This window comes from Xiphophorus maculatus, chromosome 11 (genome assembly GCF_002775205.1).
Source record: "Xiphophorus maculatus strain JP 163 A chromosome 11, X_maculatus-5.0-male, whole genome shotgun sequence".
Lineage (NCBI taxonomy): Eukaryota > Metazoa > Chordata > Actinopteri > Cyprinodontiformes > Poeciliidae > Xiphophorus > Xiphophorus maculatus.
The window spans coordinates 21,098,374-21,124,078 of NC_036453.1; the positions used below are offsets into that span (position 1 = coordinate 21,098,374).

At 38.4% G+C, this 25,705-nt stretch overlaps 2 protein-coding genes across 3 annotated transcripts in view; one reads left to right on the forward strand and one right to left on the reverse strand.

Moving 5' to 3' along the window:
* The first annotated feature begins 5,457 nt into the window (after nucleotides 1–5,457).
* On the forward strand, nucleotides 5,458–8,908 carry LOC111610075. Its single transcript, XM_023342322.1, has 5 exons — nucleotides 5,458–5,479; nucleotides 6,430–6,585; nucleotides 7,356–7,457; nucleotides 7,772–7,951; nucleotides 8,102–8,908. The coding sequence occupies exons 2-5, from the start codon at nucleotides 6,430–6,432 to the stop codon at nucleotides 8,285–8,287; spliced, it is 624 nt and encodes a 207-aa protein (XP_023198090.1). The 5' UTR covers nucleotides 5,458–5,479; the 3' UTR covers nucleotides 8,288–8,908.
* Nucleotides 8,593–25,705, reverse strand: part of LOC102225469 (unconventional myosin-Ic-like) — a 28,011-nt gene continuing 10,898 nt past the window's right edge. The window contains exons 1-32 of one of the 2 annotated variants that reach the window (XM_023342320.1): nucleotides 25,023–25,124; nucleotides 24,294–24,449; nucleotides 24,066–24,181; nucleotides 22,693–22,891; nucleotides 22,502–22,582; nucleotides 22,206–22,385; nucleotides 22,021–22,119; nucleotides 21,192–21,305; nucleotides 21,003–21,074; nucleotides 20,800–20,919; nucleotides 20,638–20,720; nucleotides 19,763–19,868; nucleotides 19,565–19,645; nucleotides 19,409–19,500; nucleotides 18,851–18,945; nucleotides 18,735–18,781; nucleotides 18,506–18,586; nucleotides 18,242–18,347; nucleotides 16,593–16,710; nucleotides 16,392–16,505; nucleotides 15,998–16,074; nucleotides 15,290–15,358; nucleotides 15,044–15,128; nucleotides 14,796–14,955; nucleotides 14,616–14,699; nucleotides 13,049–13,142; nucleotides 12,917–12,972; nucleotides 12,708–12,843; nucleotides 11,796–11,866; nucleotides 11,624–11,721; nucleotides 11,418–11,517; nucleotides 8,593–11,291 (exon numbers count right to left, since the gene is read on the reverse strand). In XM_023342320.1, the coding sequence (XP_023198088.1) occupies nucleotides 11,265–11,291; nucleotides 11,418–11,517; nucleotides 11,624–11,721; nucleotides 11,796–11,866; nucleotides 12,708–12,843; nucleotides 12,917–12,972; nucleotides 13,049–13,142; nucleotides 14,616–14,699; nucleotides 14,796–14,955; nucleotides 15,044–15,128; nucleotides 15,290–15,358; nucleotides 15,998–16,074; nucleotides 16,392–16,505; nucleotides 16,593–16,710; nucleotides 18,242–18,347; nucleotides 18,506–18,586; nucleotides 18,735–18,781; nucleotides 18,851–18,945; nucleotides 19,409–19,500; nucleotides 19,565–19,645; nucleotides 19,763–19,868; nucleotides 20,638–20,720; nucleotides 20,800–20,919; nucleotides 21,003–21,074; nucleotides 21,192–21,305; nucleotides 22,021–22,119; nucleotides 22,206–22,385; nucleotides 22,502–22,582; nucleotides 22,693–22,891; nucleotides 24,066–24,181; nucleotides 24,294–24,422 (3,090 nt within the window). In that variant the 5' untranslated portion in view covers nucleotides 24,423–24,449; nucleotides 25,023–25,124 and the 3' untranslated portion in view covers nucleotides 8,593–11,264. Of the gene's footprint in view, nucleotides 11,292–11,417; nucleotides 11,518–11,623; nucleotides 11,722–11,795; nucleotides 11,867–12,707; nucleotides 12,844–12,916; nucleotides 12,973–13,048; nucleotides 13,143–14,615; nucleotides 14,700–14,795; nucleotides 14,956–15,043; nucleotides 15,129–15,289; nucleotides 15,359–15,997; nucleotides 16,075–16,391; nucleotides 16,506–16,592; nucleotides 16,711–18,241; nucleotides 18,348–18,505; nucleotides 18,587–18,734; nucleotides 18,782–18,850; nucleotides 18,946–19,408; nucleotides 19,501–19,564; nucleotides 19,646–19,762; nucleotides 19,869–20,637; nucleotides 20,721–20,799; nucleotides 20,920–21,002; nucleotides 21,075–21,191; nucleotides 21,306–22,020; nucleotides 22,120–22,205; nucleotides 22,386–22,501; nucleotides 22,583–22,692; nucleotides 22,892–24,065; nucleotides 24,182–24,293; nucleotides 24,450–25,022; nucleotides 25,125–25,705 lie in introns of those variants that run through there. The other variant, XM_005806630.3, reaches the window with a different exon arrangement.

Here is a 25,705-nt window from a genome sequence, read left to right on the forward strand (position 1 = left end):
GTATGCAATTTACGATAAAATGAATTGCATGAGTGGGTGTCTTTTCAGACTTGCAAGCACTTTTTGGAAGGAAAACTAAAACTAAAACTAAAGCTAAAGCGGTTTTTGAAACCACAAGTGAACAAGATTGGTAATAGATTGATAGTAAATTGCAAGTGTCACATGGGAAAACTAGTATTACCATATCGGTAAGTTTCAAAAGAGGTAGTGAAAATGAGGAAAGCCCTTCTTCATGTGGCTCTTCCCCCTTTATTAACCACAACATTAGTTCCCCCCAAAAGGAATCACCCCAGGCAAGCAAATTCTCTTGCAGTTTTCATTCAGTTAGAAATTATGTATTGATCGTCACAAATAGTTTATAAGGAAGAAACTTAATGTTTTTGTAGTTACATTGTTTTATTTCTGTCACTGAAAAATTGACACTTTCAGCAAGTTTCATCAGAACCAATATCTCTTTTTACAAAATAGAAGACGTGAATTTACCAGGCAAATGAATGAATCAACAAGCCATACAAAATAGAAATGGGTACAAATTTTGCTAACATTTATTAAACTTTTAAAATCCCTTGTGCTTTGAGTGGAAATACTTTCTGCAAATAACAAGGAAACATACATGCATGTTGCTGAGTAACAGATAAGCTTGAAATAACTTAAAAGTAGAAATTGGCATTAAAAACTGCATGTTGGTCAGGTTGTGGTTATAATGGTTGACACAAAAGGGAAATTATGCCCCTTATTTACGTGCCCCTAAGACAGTAATGTATGCTGACACAACCGTACATTGAAAATAAGTAGTGTGACAAAGAATTTAAAATAAAATTTACCAGCAAGATAAGACATGGTCATGTCTTGATACAAGATATTTAGCACTGTTTGTTTTACTATGTCAATTATTATAGATTTTATTGAGAACATTTATATAAATTAATTTAATAACTGTGGGATAAAAAAACAAACAATCTAATTTAAGATTAGGAAAAATGTAAATAATTCCAAGGAATGCACAATATATCAGTATCGACATTGGTATCAGCCCAGTAAGTAAAACTGGTCGGATATGTGTATTTTAATGTTGTTGCCATGTTGTGTGTGTGTTTGAGAAGGAGAGTGGAGGCCATGTGGTATTTGTTCAGTCGTGGGACATTTATAGTAATGCAGCACAGGGTTCTGGGTTGTTTAACTAAAGCAGAGACACAGTGTCAAAAGTGGAGGGAATATATATATATGAACTCTCTCTTTGCACAGCCTTTTTGTGTCCATGTGACTTGCAGGATCTTTGACACCTTCATACATAGAAACACATTTATCAGCAGTGTGAAAAATGCACTCTGTCACCAATTTGTTGTTCTGGATGGCATGAATTATGAATTATATTTTAATACTTTCCTTCATGACATACAAATTAGTAGCCACATTGAAAGCTATAGTAAATATATGATCAATTATTTCCCCATCAAATTTGAACATAAAGAAGGAAATTAATTAAAACTAATAGAAATTGGTGACTTATATTAGTCCAGCATAGTAAAACAAGTCTTTCTGTTATATTAACTGGAAGATATTAAAGCGTAATCCATAATTTTACATACAAATATCAATATAAAGTAGTGAATCAATAAAAATCTTATGAAATCAGGTGTCTTGTTAGTCTAGTGTTCATCTAGTGTTCATTAGTTCATTCATAGTGTTCTCTAGTTAGTCTAGTGTTCTAGTGTTCACCATTCAGATTTGATTCTCAGTGTTTGAGTTACATGGAAGCTATTGATTTTGGGGGTCTTTTTGTTTACATTTTTGAACCGGCTAGACTTTGTTACTAGTTCCTAAGAGAAACATAGGTTCTGGAATGGGTTTACAGAGTCTTGTACTGCTTTCTATGTGACAACACCTAGCATGAAAAGCCGTTACTGACTGTATCAGTAATGGCTTTACTGATACAGTCAGTAACGGCTTTTCATTTTACCAACAGATCCACCGAGCCGGAAAGAAATACGAAGCTTAACCGGATCCAAACTGGTTCCAGATCAGGCTCTGGTACTCCGACCTTCATAGTTTAGAAAGCCAGTTAACATGTTTGCCACTGTTACTATTATTACTTCCTCCATGCACTCAAATATTCTGGTTTAACATTTACTGTATCAGTAATGGCTTTACTGATACAGTCAGTCTCCCTACAAACGATTCTCTCTGTTGTAGCGAATCAAGAAAGTAATGTCTCTCAAACATCCAACTTAAAGCCAAATGGAATGCAGGAATAAGACTGCTTTGAGCATAAAACCGGACAATTGGGGAGAAAGATTATCCAAATAAAACTATTTAAGAACATAATCATCCATCCACTACTCAGCTGCTCCAGGAGGATGTCAAATATTCATTGTGCCAGTCAATTTGAGCATGTCTGTTGAAAAACAATGAAAACCTGGGGATTGTCATGAACTGATGAAGTTCCTACACAGAATGTGGAAAGTGGACATGAGTCAACCTAGACTAAGGGGCTGCTCAGGCTGTTCAAAATGGTGGTCTTATGTAACTCAACCAAGGAGTCACAATTGATTAAAACTACTTTTACTAGAAGAAGCCAACATTTTTTAAGTGCCATATAATGCTTTGTTTCTAACATTCATATAGAACAACAATGAGAGTTTAGCAATGTTGGCTGTTAGCTTGCTTAATGTTTAGCTCCTTCTGTAGTGGCGGAAGTGAGTTTTGCTGTGGTTTCGACAGTAAATAAGTCACTGAAAGTCTACTGACTCACACTCTCAAACTGTCACTGTAAAGCTGAGCAATGCTTTACTTTAAATAGACATAAGGGGTTATACTCTCTTTTTTCTTCTATTTTTTAAAAGAAAAAAACGGGACTTCCCCTCATGAAGACTTGGTTTTAATGATCACAGAAACAGCTGGATTATTAATCCAAATGCTGCCGGGTTAGAAGTGAGCTAACTTTAAAAAGAAACGATAGCATCATTAAATTATGGTGTTTAACCCCTTTGCTGTCACATCCAAAACACTATAGGGGAATTTTTCTGCTTGGACTCTTGGGTGGTTGGGATTTGGTTGGGTGAACAAACACCTGCCTAATATCAGAAGGCTGTTAGCAATAAGTAGCACACGGCTAGCGGATGTTTAGTGTAACATGGAGTAGAAAGCTGAGGCCGTTGTTTCTCCCTGCATGCAGTGGGTGGCGCAGGTTGCTACAATCGATAGTAGTCACACAGGCACACCCGCTAGAAGGAAACAAACGCACCCTGTACAACACTTTCATTCTATTGGCTGAGAGGTTGCTAGGCAATGGTGCATTTTGTTCCAGAAAAGAGCAGAAAATGTTTCATAAGCGAGCAGAGTTCAAACAGAGACTATCTGAAGATGGCAATTAGCCAATTTAACTAAAGCAGTTTTTAGAATGTAGTGTTGAGGAAAAAATCTCATAACGATTCAAGGAAATTTTGGTTCCTACAAAAACCAAAAAAACCACATAAACTTCTGTCAACAACTAAACTTGGGATTTCACATAATTTGAACAGCCTGAAAATCAACACTGGCCAGCATCAAGAAAGTCTTCAGAGAAGAGTGCTTAGCTTAGGTGAATTCCTGATGTGTCATGCTGAAAATGATGTTGAAACCTTCTCGTGATGCTACTTATCGTGATGGAGAAGTGTGTCAGATTTTCTTTTCTTTCATGTTTAAAAAATGAAATAAGCAGATTTTTTGAGGAAAGTTGCTATTTTTTCTACACACGTCAGAATATCCATTAAGTGGAAATTCTTATGGTGAGATTTTATGAAGACTTTTCAAACTCAATTTAATGAAAATAGCTGCATTACGCCTCTGGGCTGATATAGTGAGGAAGCAGAGATCTAATTTCAGCGTTCTCTGGAAAACTGGTATTTACAAATAAGTCAGTGTAAATGAAGAAATGAAAAAACATAAATTTCAGTCAAATAACAACAGGGTATTTGGAGAATTATTATTATTTCACAACTTTTTAAATTTTATTCACAATTGTATGATTGTAGCTATTTTTGGGAGAGCTATGCCTGTGTTTTAATTTTGACAATATTCACATTTGTTTTTAGTCATACACAAGTAAAGTTGACAAACCATTTCAACCTGGAAAGACTCAAACACACACAGAGAGAGAGAGTGGTATTAGAAAATTTAATTGACAAATGAAAGTCTTTGGCGCTCGGACCCAGGAGGAAGACTTGGACTTTCTAAAAATGAAAGCAGTGTGTTCTAGGTATGTTCCTGAAATACATCCACAGGTGACGGATGTGCCATGATAATCTCACAGAGGTTTATAAAGTCATGATATCATCATCAGCTCTTTAAATTCTTTTTAAAAATAGTTGGACATTTTTTTGCATGAAACTTTTTCTATTTGTCTTAATAGGTTCACTCTACATATAAATTGAAAATTTATTTATTTTACACATCTGTACCAACCCCTGGGTCTACTTTTTACATAGATATTGTTCGGGTAAATTTTACCCGGCAGTCAAGTTGAAGTGCAAAAAAAGATTTGAAAATTTCCAATTCTATATGTTTCCTTGCAGCTATGACCCATATTTCACCTAAAGAGATAGAAATCATTCTGAATGTAAATTTCTTACTTTGAAGACATTCATTAATAAAAATGACCTATTCTTTCTCTCATTATTTTTATTTAGAAAATAGAAATAGGTTTGGTAATTCTACTTGACCTAAAAAGGAGAAGATAGGTTCAGGCAGTAATAATAATAATAATAATAATAATAATAATAATAATAATAATAATAATAATAATAATAATAATAACAACAGAAAGCCATGTTTTTTTCTTTCATCAATCCTTTTTCTTCCAGCTGTTGGGAAATATTTACTGTTTCCAGTAATGAAGTGACCAAATAATCATAATGACAGGGTCTTTTCTAGAGTATTTATTTCCCTTGTGAGATACATTGAAACTGAGTAATTGAGTACTAGAATCATGAGACTCCTGAAAGATTTCCCCAAGATGCAGTCAAGGCTGACTCAATGCTCAGGCTTGAAGGCTGAACTTGACAAAAAAAACAAAAAAAAAAAAGTAGAAGTTTCAGAATTTAGGATTTTAAGTTTTACACAAAATAATAATTCCTTGGTTTAATCTCACTGCTGGGGTACACAATGCTGTACATCTCAATGTTTCTCTAGTCAAATAAAAAAAAAAAATCTGGCAAGTTTGTGTCACGGCAATGAGGTGTTTTCCTGCTCTTGCTCTCGTTCATGTGTTTCGTTAAGAAACACTTCACTGACCACAAGAAGGTGAAACTTTTCAAGACAGAAAGATGGTGAGAAAGAGAGAGAGAGAGAAACAGAGCAAGACGAGCGAGCGAGAGAGAGAAAGAGTGGGAGGAGAGGGGTAGAAGACAGAAACTGAAAGTATATAAATGAATATAAACAGCAGCTGTGGTAAGTTTGATTTAGTAAACTCGCCAAAGCTGCACATCACATCACCCTGAAGGTAAGCCAAATTCAACAACTACTATATATATATATATATATATATATATATATATATATATATATATATATATATATATATATATATATATATATATATATAGTTAATTGTTATTATATGTGTATTGTTAATACACATATCTGTGTATTAACAATTTAATGGAAATGTTTTGCTTGTTTATATTAGAGGCCCTGAGTGTCTGACTCAGATATTACACCTGTATATTTATTGTCTTTGTAAGCCACTGATTGCTGTTTGTTTACTTGATCTTCAATGAACTATACTCTTATCAACTATAAACTATTAATCCATTACTGATACACAGCAGAGAAATGGGAGGCTTCATCATGCATTGTGTGACAGATACACTGAGTCATTTAGTCTCAACACATGATGCAATTACATAAAAAGACTAGCATAAATGGGAATATTGGCTTTTTCCTTCTCAACAGCAAAGTTCAGCAGAACTGCAGGACAGAAATAGGAAAGTTACGTTTTGCAATCTGACTTCATCTTTTTTGCCTGCAACATCCTTCCTTAGTGGGGTCTGCTGCCTGCAGGCTGCCTTGCTGCGCTAAAAGAAGGCCTAAATACTTCCTTCCACATTGAAAGTGTTTAGAGGAATTGGGACACTTCTGTTTTATGTGTTTGTGCAACTCCGCCAGAAACGGTGGTATTGAATTGCATAAGAAATGAAGTGTATACTTGGTAAGCAGATGTCTGGGGAAAGACTAAAGTTGTGGTGTGGAATTTCTTTCAGAAATATTTGAAAACTCCCGTAAATGTGCAAAGTAACATCTGTTTTATTTTCTATATTTGGCAGCGGTGGCTCAAATCCAGCTGCATGATCTGGTTCAGTGTTGTCCAACTTTAATAATCTTTTTAAGAAAATGTAATCTCTCAAACGTGATTTTAGCTTGCAACACATGAATCCCCTGTGTCTGTTCCAGATGCCCAGTTGGTGCGCTTTCTTCCTTCTTTGGTGCATAATGAGCTGCGTGGAATCTGCTCCTTCATCGCCATTTGTCCAGAAAAATAAATACAAGAACTCATTTCGTCTCACAAGATCCACGCGAACCAGGGTGCAGAACCTTCTGAAGAAATATGTAAGTTAATTAAATCTGGAGCTAATTTGCCGGGGGGTCAGGGTGGGGTCAGAACAAAACAATGAAACAAAGCAGGACAATATTTTATTGTTAAATATAATAAGAGATCTAGCAGATGAAAACTGTGATCCTATTGCAATACGACTGCATCTAAAAGTGCAACACCTTAATTTTACATTCATCTTTTATATTGTGAAAGTCAAAATTGATCCAAGGGATCAATTAGTTATAGTTTCTGTGCCAGTGCATATAATCATGAGAAATTAATTTAGTATTATTTAGTCAGTTCAGGAGCCATAGCAACCATCCATCCATTTTCTTTACACCCTTGTTCCTAGAGGGGTCACCAGGGGTGCTGGTGCCTATCTCCAGCGAACGTTCTGGGAGAGAGGCGTGGTCACCCTGGACAGGTCGCAGGGCAACTGCGACAGACTGGCGACCTGTCCCTGGCGACAAGGAGAATTTAGAGAGAGACTGATTTAACCTAACAGTCATGTTTTTGGACTGTGGGAGGAAGCCGGAGTACCCATCATGCACAGGGAGAACATGCAAACTCCATGCAGAAAGACCCCAGGCGGGGAATTGAACCCAGGACCTTCTTGCTGCAAGGCAACAGTGCTACCAACTGTGCCACTGTGCAGCCCCCATAGCAATCAGTTCTGACCCAGTTCTGACCCAGTCAACAGGTTCTAGTCAACAGCCTAGAACCGCCCATCTCAGCTCGTTTTTTTTTTTTTTTTTTGCTTTATACCTGACTTTTATTTTCACAGAAGGAGCAGCAGATGGGAAACGTACATTTCGAGGACCGAAGCCACCGCTTGAGAGATCTGCCTTTGCTTTCCACTGACTTCAGCAACTGGCTTCAGCTGTCGGTAAGAGCCAAAGAACAAATTCATGGAGAACAAAAATGTACAGTGATGCATTGATGTGTGACGGCTGTCACACTGTAATTTGCGAACATTACTGAGAATTTCTAATTCCGTTGAGTTTTTTCCCCCTAGAATTCTTAAAAAAAAAAAAAAAAAAAAGTCTGGTGACATCACCCGAAAGCCTCGCCTTGCAGGCCATAAAGTTTAAGAAAATTTGAGAGGAATTCCCCTTTCAGAGCTGCAAGCATGTACAGGCGGGTATGTGCAATACTCTTGTTATGTAATGGACCTATATTTGTCTCCTGTTGCTTGATCAGGACTGGGACCGTCTAGACGGCGCGTTCAGAGACATCCAGTCCTACTGGAGCATGCTGGAGAGGAAAAGGAAGCAGCTGGAGAAGGAGCTGAACACACAAAGGACGGCAGCCAGTTTGCTTCAGAGCATCAAACACATTCAGCTGGATTTACGGGACCTGATGAGCCAAGTCAGCAGTCAGGTACCCACAACTCCTACTGACATACGCCCATGTATTTTTGTTTGTTTCTTTTTCTTGTTTGGTCTCGCTCTCTGTTAAAGTCCACGTGAGTTTTAAAGGAAGTGACACTGCAGCTGGTCTGATAAACTTTGTTTTGCTTTCTTCCTCTAGATGAGAGTTGTAAGGAGTTCCTGGGTCAGACCGACGCCTGCTGCAACGCTCCAGAACCGACTGAGGAGCTCCAGAACCGTGTGGGAAAGCACAGTGGAGGGCTACATCATTCTCAGGGACTTAAACCTTTACCTCACCAAACTAGCAAGGGACTTTCTTCTGCTGGCCTCCAAGACACACTTGTGACACAAAAGACTGCTTAGACAGAAGACTTAGGACAAAAACTGAACCATCAGCCCACAGCTATGGGATTAACAGCTGTATAACGTTAATCTAAACATTGGATTACTTTTTTTTCAATGATGTACTTCTGAATATCCCAGGGCTTTTTGGGGGTATTTCCCAAAGTTTCTATCTGTCCTCTAATTGGATGTTAGACACATGTCTCCAACAGACGTCCCAACATCCTGTTTTTCCGCCGCCTCAGTCTTCAGGACTTTCCAAAGAAGTATTTGCTATTTATTATTATTATAATATTTATTAATATGCTATTTATTTTTAAAGTGGTTTATTTGAACATTTCATGAGTAGAGAAACAGAGTTTTACAGAACGTATTTTGTACTGAACAGTGTTGCTGAAGGGTTTCAATAAATGTACTGAGAAAAACAGTGAAGACTTCATGTTTCTAACACTTAAATAGTTAATAGTAGTTGCTGTAAGTCAATGTATAACATAAGACATGTTTCATACTTTCAGGCAGCTCCAAACCAACAGCTATGAAAGGTTTGGAGTCATAGTCCTTCAGTCTTGGTTATAATGTCCGATCTGACATTTGAGTAAAGGGTCATTTCACTACTTTAAAAAAATCTAGACGAAAGTTGCTCAGCTCAAGTTCAAGATCTAAAAACAATTAAAATGGTCAAAACTCGGTTCAATTATTACACATAAGGTTCTGATTTGAGACACTTGTATTTAAATTATTTATTGATGCAACAAAGCATTGGCAAGTTACCGGTACCAAGATATTGATTTTTAAAGAGATGCTCCAGCATTTTGAAGTGCTTTTATTGAGAGAAAATTATCAGTTTTATTTAGCATTTTGTAGTGTTGACCCTCCCTTCCCACACGTCTTTCTTGGTTACAAGAAAGGCAAATTTGGCTGCTTGAAAGTAATTCTGGTTTTGAAAAAAACACCGATAAATGCTATATATTGTGAAAACTATTAAAAAAAACAGCAGTGTGGATGCAGTGCATCACTTTTATTAAGATAAGAGAAACTATTTTAGCGCGAGTGCCATAAGAAGCATTTCTGTTACAAGTCAACAGTATTTATCATATGTTTTTTAGTATTAAAATCAAAATAACATTAAATAAATGGTGCACATAACATTATTAAAATAAGAAAAAGCAGATTTTATGTTAATTTAGCAACAGTACAAATAATTGTATTTTCACATAAAAGCAATTACACAATATCTCACATTTTACTTTTAATATTGTGACAACGTGATATTTTTACTCACAGTGAAAATCTCGTACAACCCCATGTGTAATTTTGGTTTTCTTTGTGTTCATCTCTAATTACCTCTGGGTTTATTACTGTTAGAAAAAGGTCTTGCCAGATGTAGTTATTATTGTTACTATCAGTTTGCCATATTGTGTTTAGTTTCTTTGTGTTTAATTTCTTTGTAAATTCTTGTGTTCTTTGTGCATTTGGATTTATTTCTCTTGGATTTCGGTCTGGTCTTTCCCCCTGGGTTTGTACTTTATTTGGGTCTCAATTTAGTCTCATTTTGTGTCATTCTTCTTCTTCTTCTTCCCTCAGTCTGCCTGTTTGCTCTCTTCCACAGCCGTTCCTTACTCTTTGACTACCACGCTTACACCCCGTGTCTTTCTCCACTGTTGCCTCAGCACATGAACTCACTGGTTTTCATTGCTTTTTGCTGGTTTTCTTTTTGCTTCACTTCTGCCTCTGTGTTTTTTCTGCGTTTGGGCCCTTTGCAACCACCACCGTGTTTGTGCTTGAAACTGCATCTTTTTTAGTTCAGACTGGATTATTCTAGACTAATTCCAGATTATCAGAAACACAATTTGTGATTTGTGAAACATTTATTCCTTGTGTTCAAACCTTCTCAATTCTGAAACACTTGTCAAATTGTTTTACACTTGCTTACAATTATTTGTGGAACCTTGTTCTGTTGGCATTTAGACCATCTTGTATGGGGTTCTTCTTGAAAACCGTCATTTAGAGAAGTTTAGTCTGTACTAAATGATTCTGCTCTGATTCAGACTCTTTAAGACAATTTGTGTTCGGATTTTTTTATAAATAGTATTTCTGAACACTTTAAAATTTAGTCCACCTTTCACCTAAGGTTGTCTAAATATCAAAAACAGAAAAAAATGTTTCACAAATGGCAAACTGTTGCAATCTGTTCAATATTTATTTATTTTTCATCCATGAAAGGCATTTCTAATGTCTCTGGGAAAGGAGTGAATCAACATCAGTAATAGGACACGTTTAGTTTATGTCCTGGATATTTCTGTTTAGTGGTTCTTGAATCACTCAAATCTCTGTTTACACGTTTTAAAATTCAAAACTCTTGCCTGAGTTTTGTCCCACAATCTTCTCAATTAAGCCTTTTTCCATGTCACTTTCCCCCCCTCCATTTAACCTTCTAATACGTGGACACGGTCCTTTGCAAATGTCAAGATTCTTTAGAAATGACATTTTGTGGCTGAACCTGGGGGTTTTTTAAACATGGTTTGCTGGACCTCTCCCAAGTCAGCACTCATCCCCATGACTGCGCGGGCTGTAGCATTTCTGTAATAAAAAACCCTTTTGTAATTAATAATCCAATTTTCTGAGAAACCGAACCTTATGTTTTCATAAAAGCAAAAATCCTTCAAATTAACCTAAGCAATAAGAGTATATTGTTGTTTGTGGTCAGTCTTGAAAACGTCTTAGATTTACTTGTTGAACTGAAGGGTTGAATCAACTTTTTGTTTTTATCATCTTCTAATTTACCGAGATCCACGTGTTCATGGCATGATAAGTAAACAGTGCTGCAGCAGCACTTTGATGTTGAGCTAGAGCTGATTTAAAACAGTGCAGATTATCTGAAAGCAGTGAAAGAGCCCTTAGATGCCAAACACGAAGCTTCAAATCTGATGCCGACTTCAGCATCATCCATCCTGACTATCGTCCTGCTGATTAAAGGATCTTCATGTGGCGCTGCTCTGAGGAGCGGTCTGAAGAGGAAAACACAGTTTCAACACAGTCAGCTGGATGGAAGTTTTTTTTTTTCTTTCATACAAAAACAGAGACTCCCTCCCACGCAGCCTCTCTGCATGACCGGAGAACAGCCGCTGACTCACCACCAGCAGATGTCCTCTTTTGCCTTTGGCCACCTTCAACTCTGAACCCCTGATGAAATCTATTATTCCCTCCTTGGTTCTGGACACGGTAAACCGAATGCTGCGATCCACACCCCATGTTGCACAACCAGGACAGAACGAGATTGTGAGTTCAGTTTGCAAAATTCATCACTCCAGAAGACCAGAGCAGTAAAAAAAGTTCTGACCTGCCAGGGCTGACGTTGACGTAGTTAGTCTTGCTGGCCATCATGGCCAGTTTGGTCACCAGTTCGATCACATGGCTGCAGTGCAGCACAGCGTCGCCCTGAGGGAGGCACAGCTGGGATTAAACTAGCTGCATTTTTGGTTCACACAGATAAGCAGCACACCCTGCAGTACCTTCTGTTTGTTATCCTCGCACGGCATGCGCAGAACAACCATCCCGTCACAGAGAGAGCTCACAAAGATGCCTGATTAGAAAGAAAACCCATATTAAACTCAATCGACTGTAAAACTAAATTTTTGATTCCTTTAACTCTAAAGGTGACGTCGGTTGCAAAATTCATATTTTGCACGTTTTATGCTTCCATTTGGGTCTGAACTGATTCTAAAAACAGTCTTTTAAAAAAAGCTGAAAAAATTTGGAGGCTATAGGTTCATATTTTTTGTTTGTAAAATAAGCAAAAACCTCCCAGTTGTCAAGTCATAATTAATGGTCACTGCGCCGTTACAAAGTAATGGAAGCTGAGCTCCAGGATGTTTGGTTAGCTGGTTGTTGTTTCCTTACCATTCAGAAACCAAATGTTGGTTTTGGTTACGCAGGACGCTTTACTAATGCTTTTCGAAGATGTACGGTTCAATTCAAATCAATTCCAGTTTAATTGTGTAGCACATTTCAGCAACAAGGCAGTTAAAAGTGCTTTACATCATATAGTCACCAATTGTGAAGCAAGAACTAAACATTATAGTTTGTCAAATGCCAGTGGTGTTTTATAATTACACATTAGTTTGCAGCCATTTTCACATGCAAGAGTAAATGTTGAGTGACAAGAGGTCCTAAAGCAAGTTCATTCTTCTTCTAAGATCTCACTACCTGCGAATGATTTTGTGTAAAAAAAGTAATGAAAATGTTTTGCATAGCCAGTAGACCTATGCTAACCTGTACAAGGTAGGATAATAGGTCTCTTTTCATACCACCTTATCAACCATGCTGGGATAGTTTCAGAAATTCAGAAACATTTGTTGGAGGTTAAGAAAAAACCAAGATGTGAACGTTTTTTCACATCTTCAACCTCTGCAGTTGGTTTTCACCTCTCAGAGCGGCGTAGTCCAACCTCTGCTTGATCTTGGTCCGGTCCACCAACACTGCGAAGGAGTTGGTGAGGAGCAACTGACGGAGGCGAGGCTTGAAGCCCCTCCTGTCGTACTTTATGACGGAGACTCCATACTGAGAAAAACAAGGAACACATGTTACTGCCAGGGAGCGTTTGTTTATCGTTCTTCATTATGTTTAATCCCACCTGCACTTTTTCACTCCCGAGAGTCTGGAGGACTTTTAGGCTGATTTGCTCTCGCTCTGTAAAGCAATGGAAATAGTCGGTGACATCTCTGTTCATGGCACGGAGGTAAACGTGGGATATGTGAAGGTTTACCAAGCCTGGTATCCAGAAACAGCCTCCCAACACTTTGAGGATAGCTGCCCTTCTGATCCTTGAAGATCTCACTGGCTACAACCTTTTGCATCATCTGAAGGAAACACAGAAGTCAAACAAAGTAAAATACTCTGAGGTTAATTTACACTGAAAGGGTGAGGACAGTCACTGACATTCCTGGTAAAGATGTGCAAAACATCCAGATCCTCTTTTACACTCTCCTCTCTTCAACTCACCCCACAGGGATCTTGCAAAAAAAAAGGATGGTCACAGAAGGAGGTTGTTATTATGTCAGCTGACCCATTTCTGCATTTATTTGCCATGTTTTGAGTAAATATCCAGTTTTTCAGTTTTATAGAGACTTATTTGAAATCTCCTGCTCTCTGGGCCTTTGGGAGAGCAGCAGACCCACATCACAAATCCTCCAGTGTCATTACAAATATCAGACTGTTTGTTAGACCCAGCTAACCAAAGCACACTGTTATCCTAGTGATAACTTATATTGTATGACAGAAAATGTTTTTTTCTTGCTGGCATGCCTCTGAAACAACAGTTGAGTCTTGATTATCCCAAGCCGACACTCTTTGCTGCAGTTTTCTAACAGTGAGCTTTGGAGATGTTTTTTAACTGCAAGTACCAATCTACCTAATGTTTGTGGCAACAAGATAAACTTGTGTCCTCCTTCAGTCTTGTTTGACACAGTTCTGTCATTATTTAACTTTTTAATTATTAGTTGGGCTACACAGCTCTGAAAAAAGTTGTGACATCACTCCACTGAACCCCATTGAGAACCTCCTGGTCATTCTACCAAATATTGATTTCTGAACTTGATTTCTGAGTTAAAACATTAGTATTGTTGTTTCTAAATGAATATGAATTGTTTTCCTTGCATTATTTGAGGTCTGAAAGCACTGTGTCTTTTTCATTATTTTGACCATTTCTCATTTTCTGTAAATAAAAACTACATTTTTGCTTGGAATTTCACAGACATGTCGTCAGTGGTTCATAGAATAAAAGAATAATGTTGATTTTACTCAAAGATTTACCTGTAAAGAGTGAAATCAGAGAAACTGGTCATTTTAAGAGGTCTCTTAATTTTTTTCCAGAGCTGTATATGAGTAAGTGTATACACCTTTAGTCAAGTAGTTGTATTCTTATAACATACAGAACCCAAACTGAATTGCATTTTTGCTTGTGTTTCCCATTTTTAACAGTGGCTAACAGAGATCATCCTCTTTCTTGTACCATATATTCATATGAAACTTGTAATGGATTGCTCGCTACAAGTTTCAAGACTTTCTGGCCCATTTAAAAGAGTAAAGTATAAGTTACAAAAATGCTATTTTGTAGGAATTATTGGGGGTGGCAGGTAATTTAGTAAAAATCTGATTTTACCTCCCAGTGAACAAATGAACTCAAATGAAAAGTTGGATTCTCCCGTCCTGCCCCCAACTAAAAAATGAATCTATTTATACTCTTTAATCATCTTAAGCAGATGACTAAAGAGTATCACCTTTAATCATTATACAACAATACAGCAAATTGTTGGATTTGCTGTAACACGTACCTGCTTCTTCCATTCGGGTTGAACTCTCCTGCAGTACTTGATGACCATGTTCCGCATGTGAAGCCCTTGGAGATGCTCAGAGGCCTGCCAGGAATACAACCGTATGAGGAGAGTGTTGTGTTTTATGTGGGTGTAGTGGCTTTAGCCAGCTGAAGGACATATTGTTGGTATTGCTCTTACCTCAACAAGCAAAGCAGGAGGTGTCGGCCAGCTCTTGTCCAAAACGCTCCTGGGGAGATTTTTCCTCAGATGTTTCAGGAAGGAGCAGCGTACATGATCCAGGAAGTAATCATTGTCGTCACAGTACTCCTCATGACGGTTGATGAAGCCCTTTATGAACCTAAAATGAATTTATTTTTTTAGAAAGTTATGTGGACAGAAAAAGGAAATCTGCAAAAATAATCCAAACCGACGCATTAGTCCTTCACCTGCGTATCAAGTGAGCTGCCTCTCGTCGCTTTTTAGCCCTCCTGCGTCCTTTCATCCCTCGCCACCCAGACTGGATCACGATAACTATGCAAACAGATACATGCACATATTAGTCTTTGCTGAAGATAACGTATTAAATCAAAAACTCAGCTTACATCCTCAGAGGAGTAAAGTTAAATGTAGTTTCCAGCTGAAAGACACAACACTAAGAAGTTGTTAAGCCCAGAGAGGACGTTTGTAGGGACCTGCATGTCTGATGCGCTGATAATTGGCTCTTTCCCTGTAGCCTCTCCAAGACTTCTGCAGCGTCACAGCTGGAGAAAAACAAAACAGAAAAAAAAAAAAAAACAACACATTTTGGATATGAAATTTATGAAGATAGTTCTGAGTTCCTCATTCACTATGGAGTTCACCTTAATGTTCATCACGTTGCTTAATGAGGCCAGTTTATTGTGAATAAAACAAATATGGACAGAGGACTCAGTTTGCAATGTCCTGACTGGTGATTGGCTGGATGGAAACTCACAAGTCTGCACTTTTTTCAAACCATGAACCTGTCAGTGTAATCAGAGGACACTATTTGGTGTGGATGCTGTTACTTAGGTAGGAGGATTCAAAATTATACATTTTAGTATCAGTGAGGTCTTTTATGTTTAGATCTATGGGCACAAATTACTGGAATTTGAGCCCATACCAAATAAAAAGAGTGCAGATTTTAAAGAGAAATCGGAATTGCCTAAAATAAGCATCAGCAGGTCAAAGCTATATAAAAAAAATATGATTAGACGTAAATCACCAAACTCAGATTAGTGCAGCTCTAGTGTTGGATGTATTTATTGTGAAAGTGAGAGGCAAAGTGTTTACAACTGTGACCTTTCTGGTCCTCTAATCAAACTGCACCTTACAAAGTTTTATGCGTGTCATGTTAACGTAAGATATTTGTAATCTCTTACCGATCTCTGGTTTTTTTGCCTCTAGGGCATCTTCTGTGGCGAAGAGAGTTTTTGGGAAACGGATAAAGATCTTTGACCTACAGAAAAAAAGACACCAAACAGAAGAGTGATGCTCTGCTCCATGGAAATTAACTACACTTTCAACCTTGACTCACATTTACATCTGTGTCACATCTGAAAAGGCTGAATCTATATTTCCTGCACTTATTGAAAGGATTCATTGACTTTATAATGAATTAGATGTTGATAAATGTTTCTGGACCATTCTATTCAATTTCTGGCATTGTAGGCAGAATTTAAAATGATCTGATTAACTACAGATTAAATGTGTGGTAATGAACATTGCCTTTTAGATCTGTTTTCAAAAACTCTTGCCACTTTGTTCTCTGTTTACCTGCCCAGTTTGTACTCTTCTGGTTTGTAGCCCAGGTGGTTCACCAAAGCAGAAACCCCATCAGCCAGTTTTCCGTTCCAGTTGGGCCACGTCTCAGGACACAGGGGCTTGTACCTAAGTTGCAATTAAATTTCCTTTCAAATTTATCAGTTGGAAAGAATGAGCAGACTCAAAAAGAGATGGAGAGGAAGTGTGGGTCACCTCTGCAAGAACGCCTCAAAGCGCCGGCGATAGGCGAAGCCAGCGCGCCGGACTCTCAGGTTCTCCATCAGACCCAAGTATTTCACCTGGTGTCTCACCAGAACTTCATCAAAACGTCCTGCGGGCGGACAGCATTTTCATATTACATCTATGTCATTTAAAGCACATTTTCATTACAGTTAATGAGGAACCGGAACATAATGATTTACACTAATTCTTCAAATTAAACATGACCTGATCTTTTTTCTTTTCAGAGATGTACCTGGTTTTCAGACTCACCGCTTCTGCAAACGTTCAAGAAAGCAATCTTTCTTTATTAAAGAAGACACATACTGTACTGTAAAAACTCGTGATCACTCTTTTTCTGACTGAGCACATTTATTTGGATGTCTTATGTGTCATGTGTCTCGTAAGATTCAGGTCCAGCTTCATTTATGTGTTCAGAAAAGAGAAGTTTCCTTTCAGCAATCAGAACTTATTTAGATGACTTAAATATAAGAAAACATGTGCTTACATGGCAACTTACACTACACTGTGTCAGATTTGTGTCCAAATGTACTTTTGTATGGGAAGTTACCATGCCAGTAAAAGCTATGGCTGAAAGGGGAGTCCTTGTTTTGGATCTCTGTGTTTTTTAAGGCCTCAGGAAACAACCAGCTGGTAAAAAAACAAGCATAATGTCTCTCAACTAAGATTTTAACTGGACTTGGTTCAGGGTTTTGTGTCTCTATAGTTCTGATGACAGAAGTGAGATTATCATTTATAGTGTTGCTAAATTTATCAAAGCATTTATCGTTTATTGCAGTAAAATCTCAAACTGGAAAATGCAGATAAGTCTACATTTAGCCTAAGTAGACTTATGCAGTTTGGGTTTCTATAAGATTTAGGTCTGGAGCATGAGATGACCATGGAAGAACATTTATGTTTTATGTGATTATTCTGCTCAAACACCTCACAACAACCTGTTTTCATCCCAAAGCCAAATGAAGTGCTTGCTGCCAAAAAAAAAATCAATCTTACCAAACAAACACGGTTCCAGTTAATTTCACAGTAGAGCACAGCATTGTCCAAATGTTCACTTTTGTGATATTGGAAAGAAAATGTGTTTTATTCTGGCATCACTCCCACACAACCAGTCGTCATGTAGATGCCATTTGATGTTTGTTATGGTGACCACTGTTTACTGCAGTTTCTGATCAGTGAACTTTGGAGATTTTTTTTACCTCCTCCAGCATCATCCTCATGATTATTGCTAGCAAGATAAATATGGGTTCTTGCCCAGTCTTGTGGTTATGGGCTTAAAGAAACTGGCTTCTGTGTTGCATAAGTCAATGATTAGGAATTAAAAGTTCCTGGATTCTCTCACCAATTTTAAAAAGTAAAGCATGAATTAAAACAAAGGTTGTTTGATGTGGCATGGTTAAATTACTTAACAAATTAAAGGTTGGATTTTTCTGTTTTTGTGAGGTTACATTTTACTCCTCTTGACCAGGGGTCAAAATAAATGTGGCACCCTACCATTATCTACAACCTATTTCCACCATATCTCGTTTCTTTTGTTGTTATTTTTAAGATATGATGTGATTCAAATGTTATTTAATTTGAAACTAGTAATTTCCAAGTGATTTTCAGGAGGAATCTGAATGTACCTGGTTGCTTGGCATCATTAGGTTTGATACAGCGAACGTAGGACGGCTCTTTAGACATGAGGATCTCCATTAGCTTCATCAAGCTGTTTTTAAACTGGGAAGCAGCCTAAAAGAAGAAAGACAAAACCAACAAACTGTGGCAAAATGCTGGAGGTTTGTTTGTTTGCATGCAACACAGAGAACAGAAGACATCTGTGCTGTTTGACATAAAATGGCCTAAAAGGTAAAATAAGAGTTGGAAGGCTGTGAGAAAATCATTCTCACCATCTCTGGACGCTTTTGGTCGATCACTTCCTCCCTGCGGAAGCAGTGACTTAGGATCTGGTTTTCTGACTGGCACATGACCTAGACAAAAACCAAACCACAAAACCACAAGTCAACAACGCAGGATGACACGCCCTCCCCTTCCTCTTCACAGAAACAATGAATAACACTCTATCATTTCAGAAAGGTGCTGCAAAGCCCTCTTGTGTTCATTTTTACATCCCATCACCTCTTTTAGATTCCTGTTCAGCAAGTCGTTGTTCTTATCCAGGAAACCTGAAAAAAAAAGAAACACTGTTTATTATTAAATAATCAACTCTTCTTTAAAGACTTGATCTATTTTACCGTTGACATTATAGTTGACCTCTCCTGCGTAGTGCAGCAGCCTGAACTCCTCCCTGCTCATTACCCTGCGAGTTTTTCCATTCGCCAACTTGTGCCTGAAAGACATTCAGCGTTATCGAGACAGAATAACTTGCCACTCTTTCGGATCTAACTCATTGCAACTACTCTGGCATTTAGGAAGTGGAAACAATTTTGCCAATCTTGAACTGAAACGGGAGTCATTTAGTCTGATTAAGTAAAACATTTTATATCTGAGGGGGTCAATGTGGGTCATGTTGAGTGAAACCTTGACAGAGTTTGGATTTTGAACAAACGGAAAACAAAACTAGCTTCAGGACAGGGTTTCAAAGTCTAATACTCTACCTTTTTCAAGATACCCTGTATTTAAAGGCAGGGTCCCTGCCATGAAATCAGCCATTGTAATTTCTCACAAGAAAAGCGGTCTACTATCCAGCCAAAAATGCTGCTATAAGTTTGTTTATTATGTGTGGTCGAGCAGTAATTTGCTAAGGGACATTTAACCTAATATTCTGTACTTATGTTTTCGATGGTTCATACGTAATAAAATGTGGATGGCCGCCAACTGTGTCCTCCAGCTTCTCCAAAAAGGAAATATCACCAGTCTCTCCCGGTCTCAGGCACTCCTCGTCCTGAAAGAGAGTTCCTTTAGAGCCAGCCAGCGGAAAGAAGAGACCATATGCAGCTCATACAAACCAGAATGGAGATGATGCCTTTGTGCTTCTCCTCTATCAGGTCACAAATGATCTTGTTGTCGAAGTACTGCACCGTCTCCCACTGTATTTTAAGGAGACCAATGTTATGTTGCTATGTGCACACAACTATGAACAAACGTGACAAAGTTGTTTGTTTTGACGACCAAGTGGGAAAAAATAAAAATAAAAATAGACTCACGGCAATTCCTTCCGTCTCATACTCCTCCTGCTCGGATCTGAGGGTGAGCTCTATGAAGAGCTGCTGCAGCTTCTCATTGCAGTAGTTGATGCAGAACTGCTCAAAACTAACGGAAGAGTTAGAATTAACTAACTCGTCCCTTAGAAGAGTGAAACAGACATTTGTGTCTGTTTCACAAATGACATGTGAAAAAGACATTGTTTACGAAAGACTTTTAAAAAGCGTCCAACACAAAGTGGAGGAATGAAGATTAGCCCTTTCATAGCGGTCACTGCAGTGGACAGCTATCTAAAAGCTGGTTTCTTGTGGATTTTTATGTTACAATTGTAACATAAAAATGTGATCACATGTGGTTCACACAAATTTTTACATGTGAAAGGTGTGAATCACATGTATTCGTGTGATTTTGGAACGTTTCGTGGTAAAATCACATGTGGAACATGGGAATCACATGTGATCACATGTGATTTTCATGGGATTTTTTTGTAAGGGTAAAATGCACACAGACCACTGAAGTGGACATTAATACATCTTACAATACGCTATCAACTATTGGCCATCCACTGCAAGTGCAAGAAACTTTTTTTTGTTAAATCCAATATGGTGGACAAGCGAAAAAGATGCCGACCAGCCCAGTCCCTCCTTCTACTGTAGACGACTCAGGTAAAAAAACACCCAACAAAATACTGCTGACATATTTTCCAAATAACAACTTTGTATTTGGAGAAAATTACAATTGATCACCTAGAAAAAAAATCCTAGAAATCTTTCTTCTTTTACTACATTTTTTTATGCTTTAAGAAAATCAAAAACACTTTGGAAAAAAAATCCTGACATAAAGGATCATAATTCATGCAAGAAAGGGTTAGTTGCACCTGTTGTGCTGCAGGACCTCAAATCCGTAGATATCAAGAAGCCCAATGATCGAGGCGTCTTTGCTGCTGTGGTGGATTTCTGCCTGCAAAGCACACATCAGTGTTAAAACACGCGAGCAACCCTGCAGCACAACGGCTGAGTTTCTGCAACTGTTCCTGCACCTTCAGAGTGAGTGACTGGTTGATCTTCTCCACCAACCAATTAAAGGTCCGGCCGTACACGGCCTTCGCCAAAGCGTCACGGGCCGAGACTGCCTGTTCAAAATTTAGTGGGCTGATCATCTGTAATTAATCCACAAAGACACGACAATCAGCACACAGTAAACAAGTCACAGCACGAGGATCATGCTTGAGAGGACAATAACCTCCTCTCCTTTGGCTGTGAGTTTCTTGTGAGTGAGGGCCTCCTTCAGGGCGGAGCCATCGACACCCAGCAGCTGCAAGACAACAACAGCACATGTGCTCTCAGCTGTGTTGTTTTTTTTGTTGTTGTTGTTGTTTTGTGTTTTTTGGCATATTTCAGCATGTAGAAATACCACAGAGACTGCTCTGACCTTTGCAGCATTTGATAGCTGGGTCTCAGTGGTGATATAAGTTTCTCCTTCCTCTCCTTCCCCGAAGAGAGTGTTGCCCAGATGGAGAACACTGGCGATGATGTTCAGCAGTTTCTGAGGCAAACAGATGGGACAAACAGCTGAGCAAGACACTGAAAACAACCAGTTTGGTTCGAAAGGCTCATAGAATTATAAATATTGAATATATTGAATCTTTTTTTTTTCAATTTAATCAAGTTGTCCTGTGGCTCTTTAGTTAGAATCCAACACTAATAAAATAACCGTATGCATTGTTTTTAACTTTTACTACCATTGTGTCCTTTTTATTTATCCCATAGAAATGCCTCTTCTTGTTTTTCTTTTGCATAGAAAGCAGTCATTGCTCAGATGCTCAGACCCAATCTGGTTATGCTGGAGATTTCTTCCTGTTAAAAGGAAGTTGTTCCTCTCCACTGTTGCCACATGCTTGCTCAGAATGAGGGATTGCTGCATTTCTGCAAAGTTAACGACTCCATGCAACTGGCTGGGCTTCTTTAGATGGAAAACTTTTTAATAAATAATCATCTGAACTTGTAAGGTATTATAAATTGAATTGAACTGAACTGTATGTGCCCGGAGCTGTATCCCATTATATGACTAGACTCTTCTGCAGTGACTTGAATTTGAACTGAACTGAATTTATTTGTCTTGTAAACTGGACTGAGATTATGTTTGTCCTAAATTGCCACCATGTAAATAAACTGAATTGAATTAAAAAACGTTTAAATTGTTGCATTGATATTGGACCAGGCAACGCAAGTAAACAAATAATCCAGTCCATATTTGTTACCTGCACTTCCTCTGCGGTGAAGCCGATCACGTCCAGGGCCTTCCTCACAACTCTCCAGTTGTTCTTGTCACTTATGGAGCTCACTCTTGGACAGCTTCCCTAAAGAGAGCAATTTGAAAACACAAATGACAACGAAGCTGCACAATCCTCTGTTGGACAACAGGTAGTTCGGTGAGCTGAAGTACTTTAACCAGGTAGCGGTAGCTGTGAGGGTTCCTCTCTAGGTTCAGCGTGTTGAGCAGATCATTGTCTCCTCCATCGAGGAGCTGATAGAAGATGTGGAAATTTCTTTCCCCGTGGTTCTGGTGCACCACCCGGGATTTCTCCAGCAGGTAATTCAGAATATGACCACCCATTGTTGCACCCTAGAAAAAAAATCCCACAAAGCATTGAGACCGGAAAGAAATAGTTAGATTTTAATTGAGGGTTTAAAACCATTCTGGATGAATTGCCATTCTAGAAAAACAAAAACATAATTTACTTTGAAGTCAAACTGGATATCCATGTATTTCCCAAAGCGGCTGGAGTTGTCATTTCTCAGTGTTTTGGCATTACCAAAAGCCTGCACAAAGAAAAAACGACACGATGGATTTGAAGCGTCTGCACTAAACACGACTTAAAATAACTTGATCGACATAAAGTATTTAAAAGAAGTATATAACACCAAATGACCTCCAGGACAGGGTTGGACTGCAGCAGACGGTCACCGAGGGTCAGCATGTGATCATTAGTGGGGCAGGTGACGGCGAAGTAGAGGAGGATCTTCTTGGAGGCCTCTGTCTTACCTGCCCCACTCTCACCTGATATGAGGATACACTGATCCCTCCTCTCTGTTCGCATGGCCCGGTATGTGTTGTCTGATATAGCATAGCTTATGGAAAATACAAAATATCACAAAAGTAGCTTTAGTGACAAAATGAGATATAAATAACAACTCAAAACAGGAGTATTTTGTTTTTTCCAACGGTCAATTTGAGACATGAAAATATATTTTTTACATTATAGGGAATTAGATTTCACCATAAAGGCTTGTGAAAACACAAGATAAATAAGTTAACATTCGTCAAAAATCTTTTAAAGATATTCTATCTGATTTGACTTTTGCCAGACTTGATTGTAAGGCCTCAAGGGTGTTGAAAGATTTTATTTTAAATTAGTCAAATATTTATTTATGAAAAAATGTAAGCTCATATGAATCAGATCCAACAGGACATAGGCATGTCCAAAAGAATTTAACTAAACATGACAGGAATTTAGATTAAATGTGTCTTAGTTATTTGTATTAAACAGCAGGATTTTTCTCCTACGGTGCTTTTTGATCTACCAAATATGATTGTTTTCTAATATTGACAATCATTTTTAAAGAGAGACAGCTTCAGTTTTCCTTCTGTATGTGTCATGAGGGCTGTGATCGAACCACAAGGCTCAGAAATCTCCACCTAAGCTGGGGGAGATTCTGCAGAGAGCAGCTGAAACTCTGTCTGTAAGAGTTAAGACATTTGAAATCAATGATACCATGAAATATCAGTTGAGTGCAACGTGTTATTTTTCTAGAATTAGTCTATTTTAGTGAGATATTACACTGAGGTTTGGCATCACACAGTTGCCTGTTGTTAAAAACTTGGATCAGTAATGAGGGGAAACAATCTACAGTGAAATCCCCAGTAGTAAAAGTACAGTATAATATTTAATGTAATGCATGCAAACTCTGCATGTCCATATTATATTTGATCAGTAACATAGCTTCTCTCTATCTCTTATGCCAACAACAGGTATTGATCTTGGGGACAGAGTAATGATAGAAAAGTGGGAAAAGTTTTTCCTGAATATTGTTCATCCCTAATCTTTTATAACTACATTATTATTATTATTGTTATTATTATTATTATTACTTGGAAATACCACACGGTGTAAAAAGAAATGACTACATTTGATTTTTCAAGAGTCAGAGGGACAGAAATAACCAGCTATGAGAGCAGTTTTCAGTTTCTAATATTCTCAAGAAAAAACATTCAATAATGAATGAGGAACACGCAGTGACTCACATGTGAGGAGATATTTCATAGAAGCTGACACCTCGGTAACGCTCCATCTGCTGCTTGGAGTAAATCTCCAGCTCCTTGTATGGGTTCACTGACACCAGCACCGAGCCGATATATGTCTGAGGGGAAAATATCGAGGGAGGAGAAAATAGAGTCAAATAAACAGCACAAAGTGACTTTTGTGCTTCCTTTTTTATTTTAAAGCATTTGAAGAGAAGTGGTAGTAGGTACATAGATGAGGTTTTCCCTGAAGCGTCTCCGCAGGTTCTCTATGAAGGTGGCCTCGCTGTTGTAGTTTTCCAGCAGGACAAAGTCCTGCACTCCGACCCTGTCCCGGGCTGTGAGGGCGCTCTCCATCATCAGGCGCACTCGTCCCTCATCCACCTCCTGAACAAACATGGACATTATTCATGGGTTGGATAAAGCAAGAGTGTAGTTTTGTATTTTACCAGCAGAGGGCACAGAAGCACAAGTTTAATCTGACTCATGCAACAACATTTTTTCAACCGTGACCACACCAACATCTGGTGCTCAGAATAAGAATACATGCCGAATGACGTTTTTAAACTTAGAAATCCAATCATACAAGGGCACAGCAGCTATATAATCTTAGATTAGTGAAACTTTAACAACTTTTTGCATACAGATTAGTAAAAGTCCCACCTCTCCTTCCCAATGTTAAACAGTGGAGCCGTTAGAAAAATCCTAATGACAAACGCAGAGGATAAAATCTTCTGTTGTGAAGTTGCGATTACGATGTATGTACAGCAGACACACTGCTGCGTCCACAGACAGGATTTAATCAGCACAACTATGACAATATGTGTACATATCAACTGCACCATGGTGGCGAACATCGCAGAGATATTCTCAGTTTGGCCTTTTTGTAAGACCATGAACACACTAGCCCTTACATGCAAGCACAAATACAAAGAGGCATTCATATCGGTTGATACTTACCGGTGATAGTAACCCAGAGATGTAATTTAGGGTGAAATTGTTCCACCACACCCCAAGCAAGCTAAGAGCACACTGTGTTTCGTACCAAAAGGCTTGGTCATGAGAGAAGTTCTTCTGTTCCACATTCACAAAGGAAAAAAAAAAAAAACAAGCAAAAAGTGGAACAAAGGGGGTAGACGTTCACAGGACTTCTGTTTTTAATGTGTGCAAGAGTCTCTCAGGGGTCTCATTTGGCCTATTAATGCTGCTAAGAGGTCATTATCTCCAGACCCTTGGTGCAGGAAAGTCCATACAAAAAAAAACACACGAGGACAACAGTGGAAGAGAGCCAAGAGCAGAGGAAAGTCAGCAAACACTTCCACCACAGCCCCTCCTCTAGGTTTCACCTCAGGAGTATTGTTCCACCACTTGCAGGTGGCCTTCCTACAGATAGTAAATTCAGTTCACTGTCAGAATTTTTCCAAAGGATGCATGTAAGGAATTCTGAGATCACAGACTCACAGACACACCATGTTTTTATTCCACAAATACCACAGTCGAGTTTCCAGTGATACCCATGTGAGGATGTGACGTTCGTGTTTATGCAAATAATCCCAAATTCCTATACTGATAGGCTGCAGGGGAGTGACACACATTCAAAGCTGCAGGATCCAATTTGTAGAAAAAAACACAGGTTTACCCCT

Excerpts from the sequence above, each read along its gene's own strand:
- LOC111610075 (XM_023342322.1), top strand. The coding sequence starts at position 6,430 with ATGCCCAGTTGGTGCGCTTTCTTCCTTCTTTGGTGCATAATGAGCTGC. Across the intron at positions 6,586-7,355 it reads AGAACCTTCTGAAGAAATAT|AAGGAGCAGCAGATGGGAAA; the intron begins GTAAGTTAATTA and ends TTATTTTCACAG. Across the intron at positions 7,952-8,101 it reads TGAGCCAAGTCAGCAGTCAG|ATGAGAGTTGTAAGGAGTTC; the intron begins GTACCCACAACT and ends TTCTTCCTCTAG.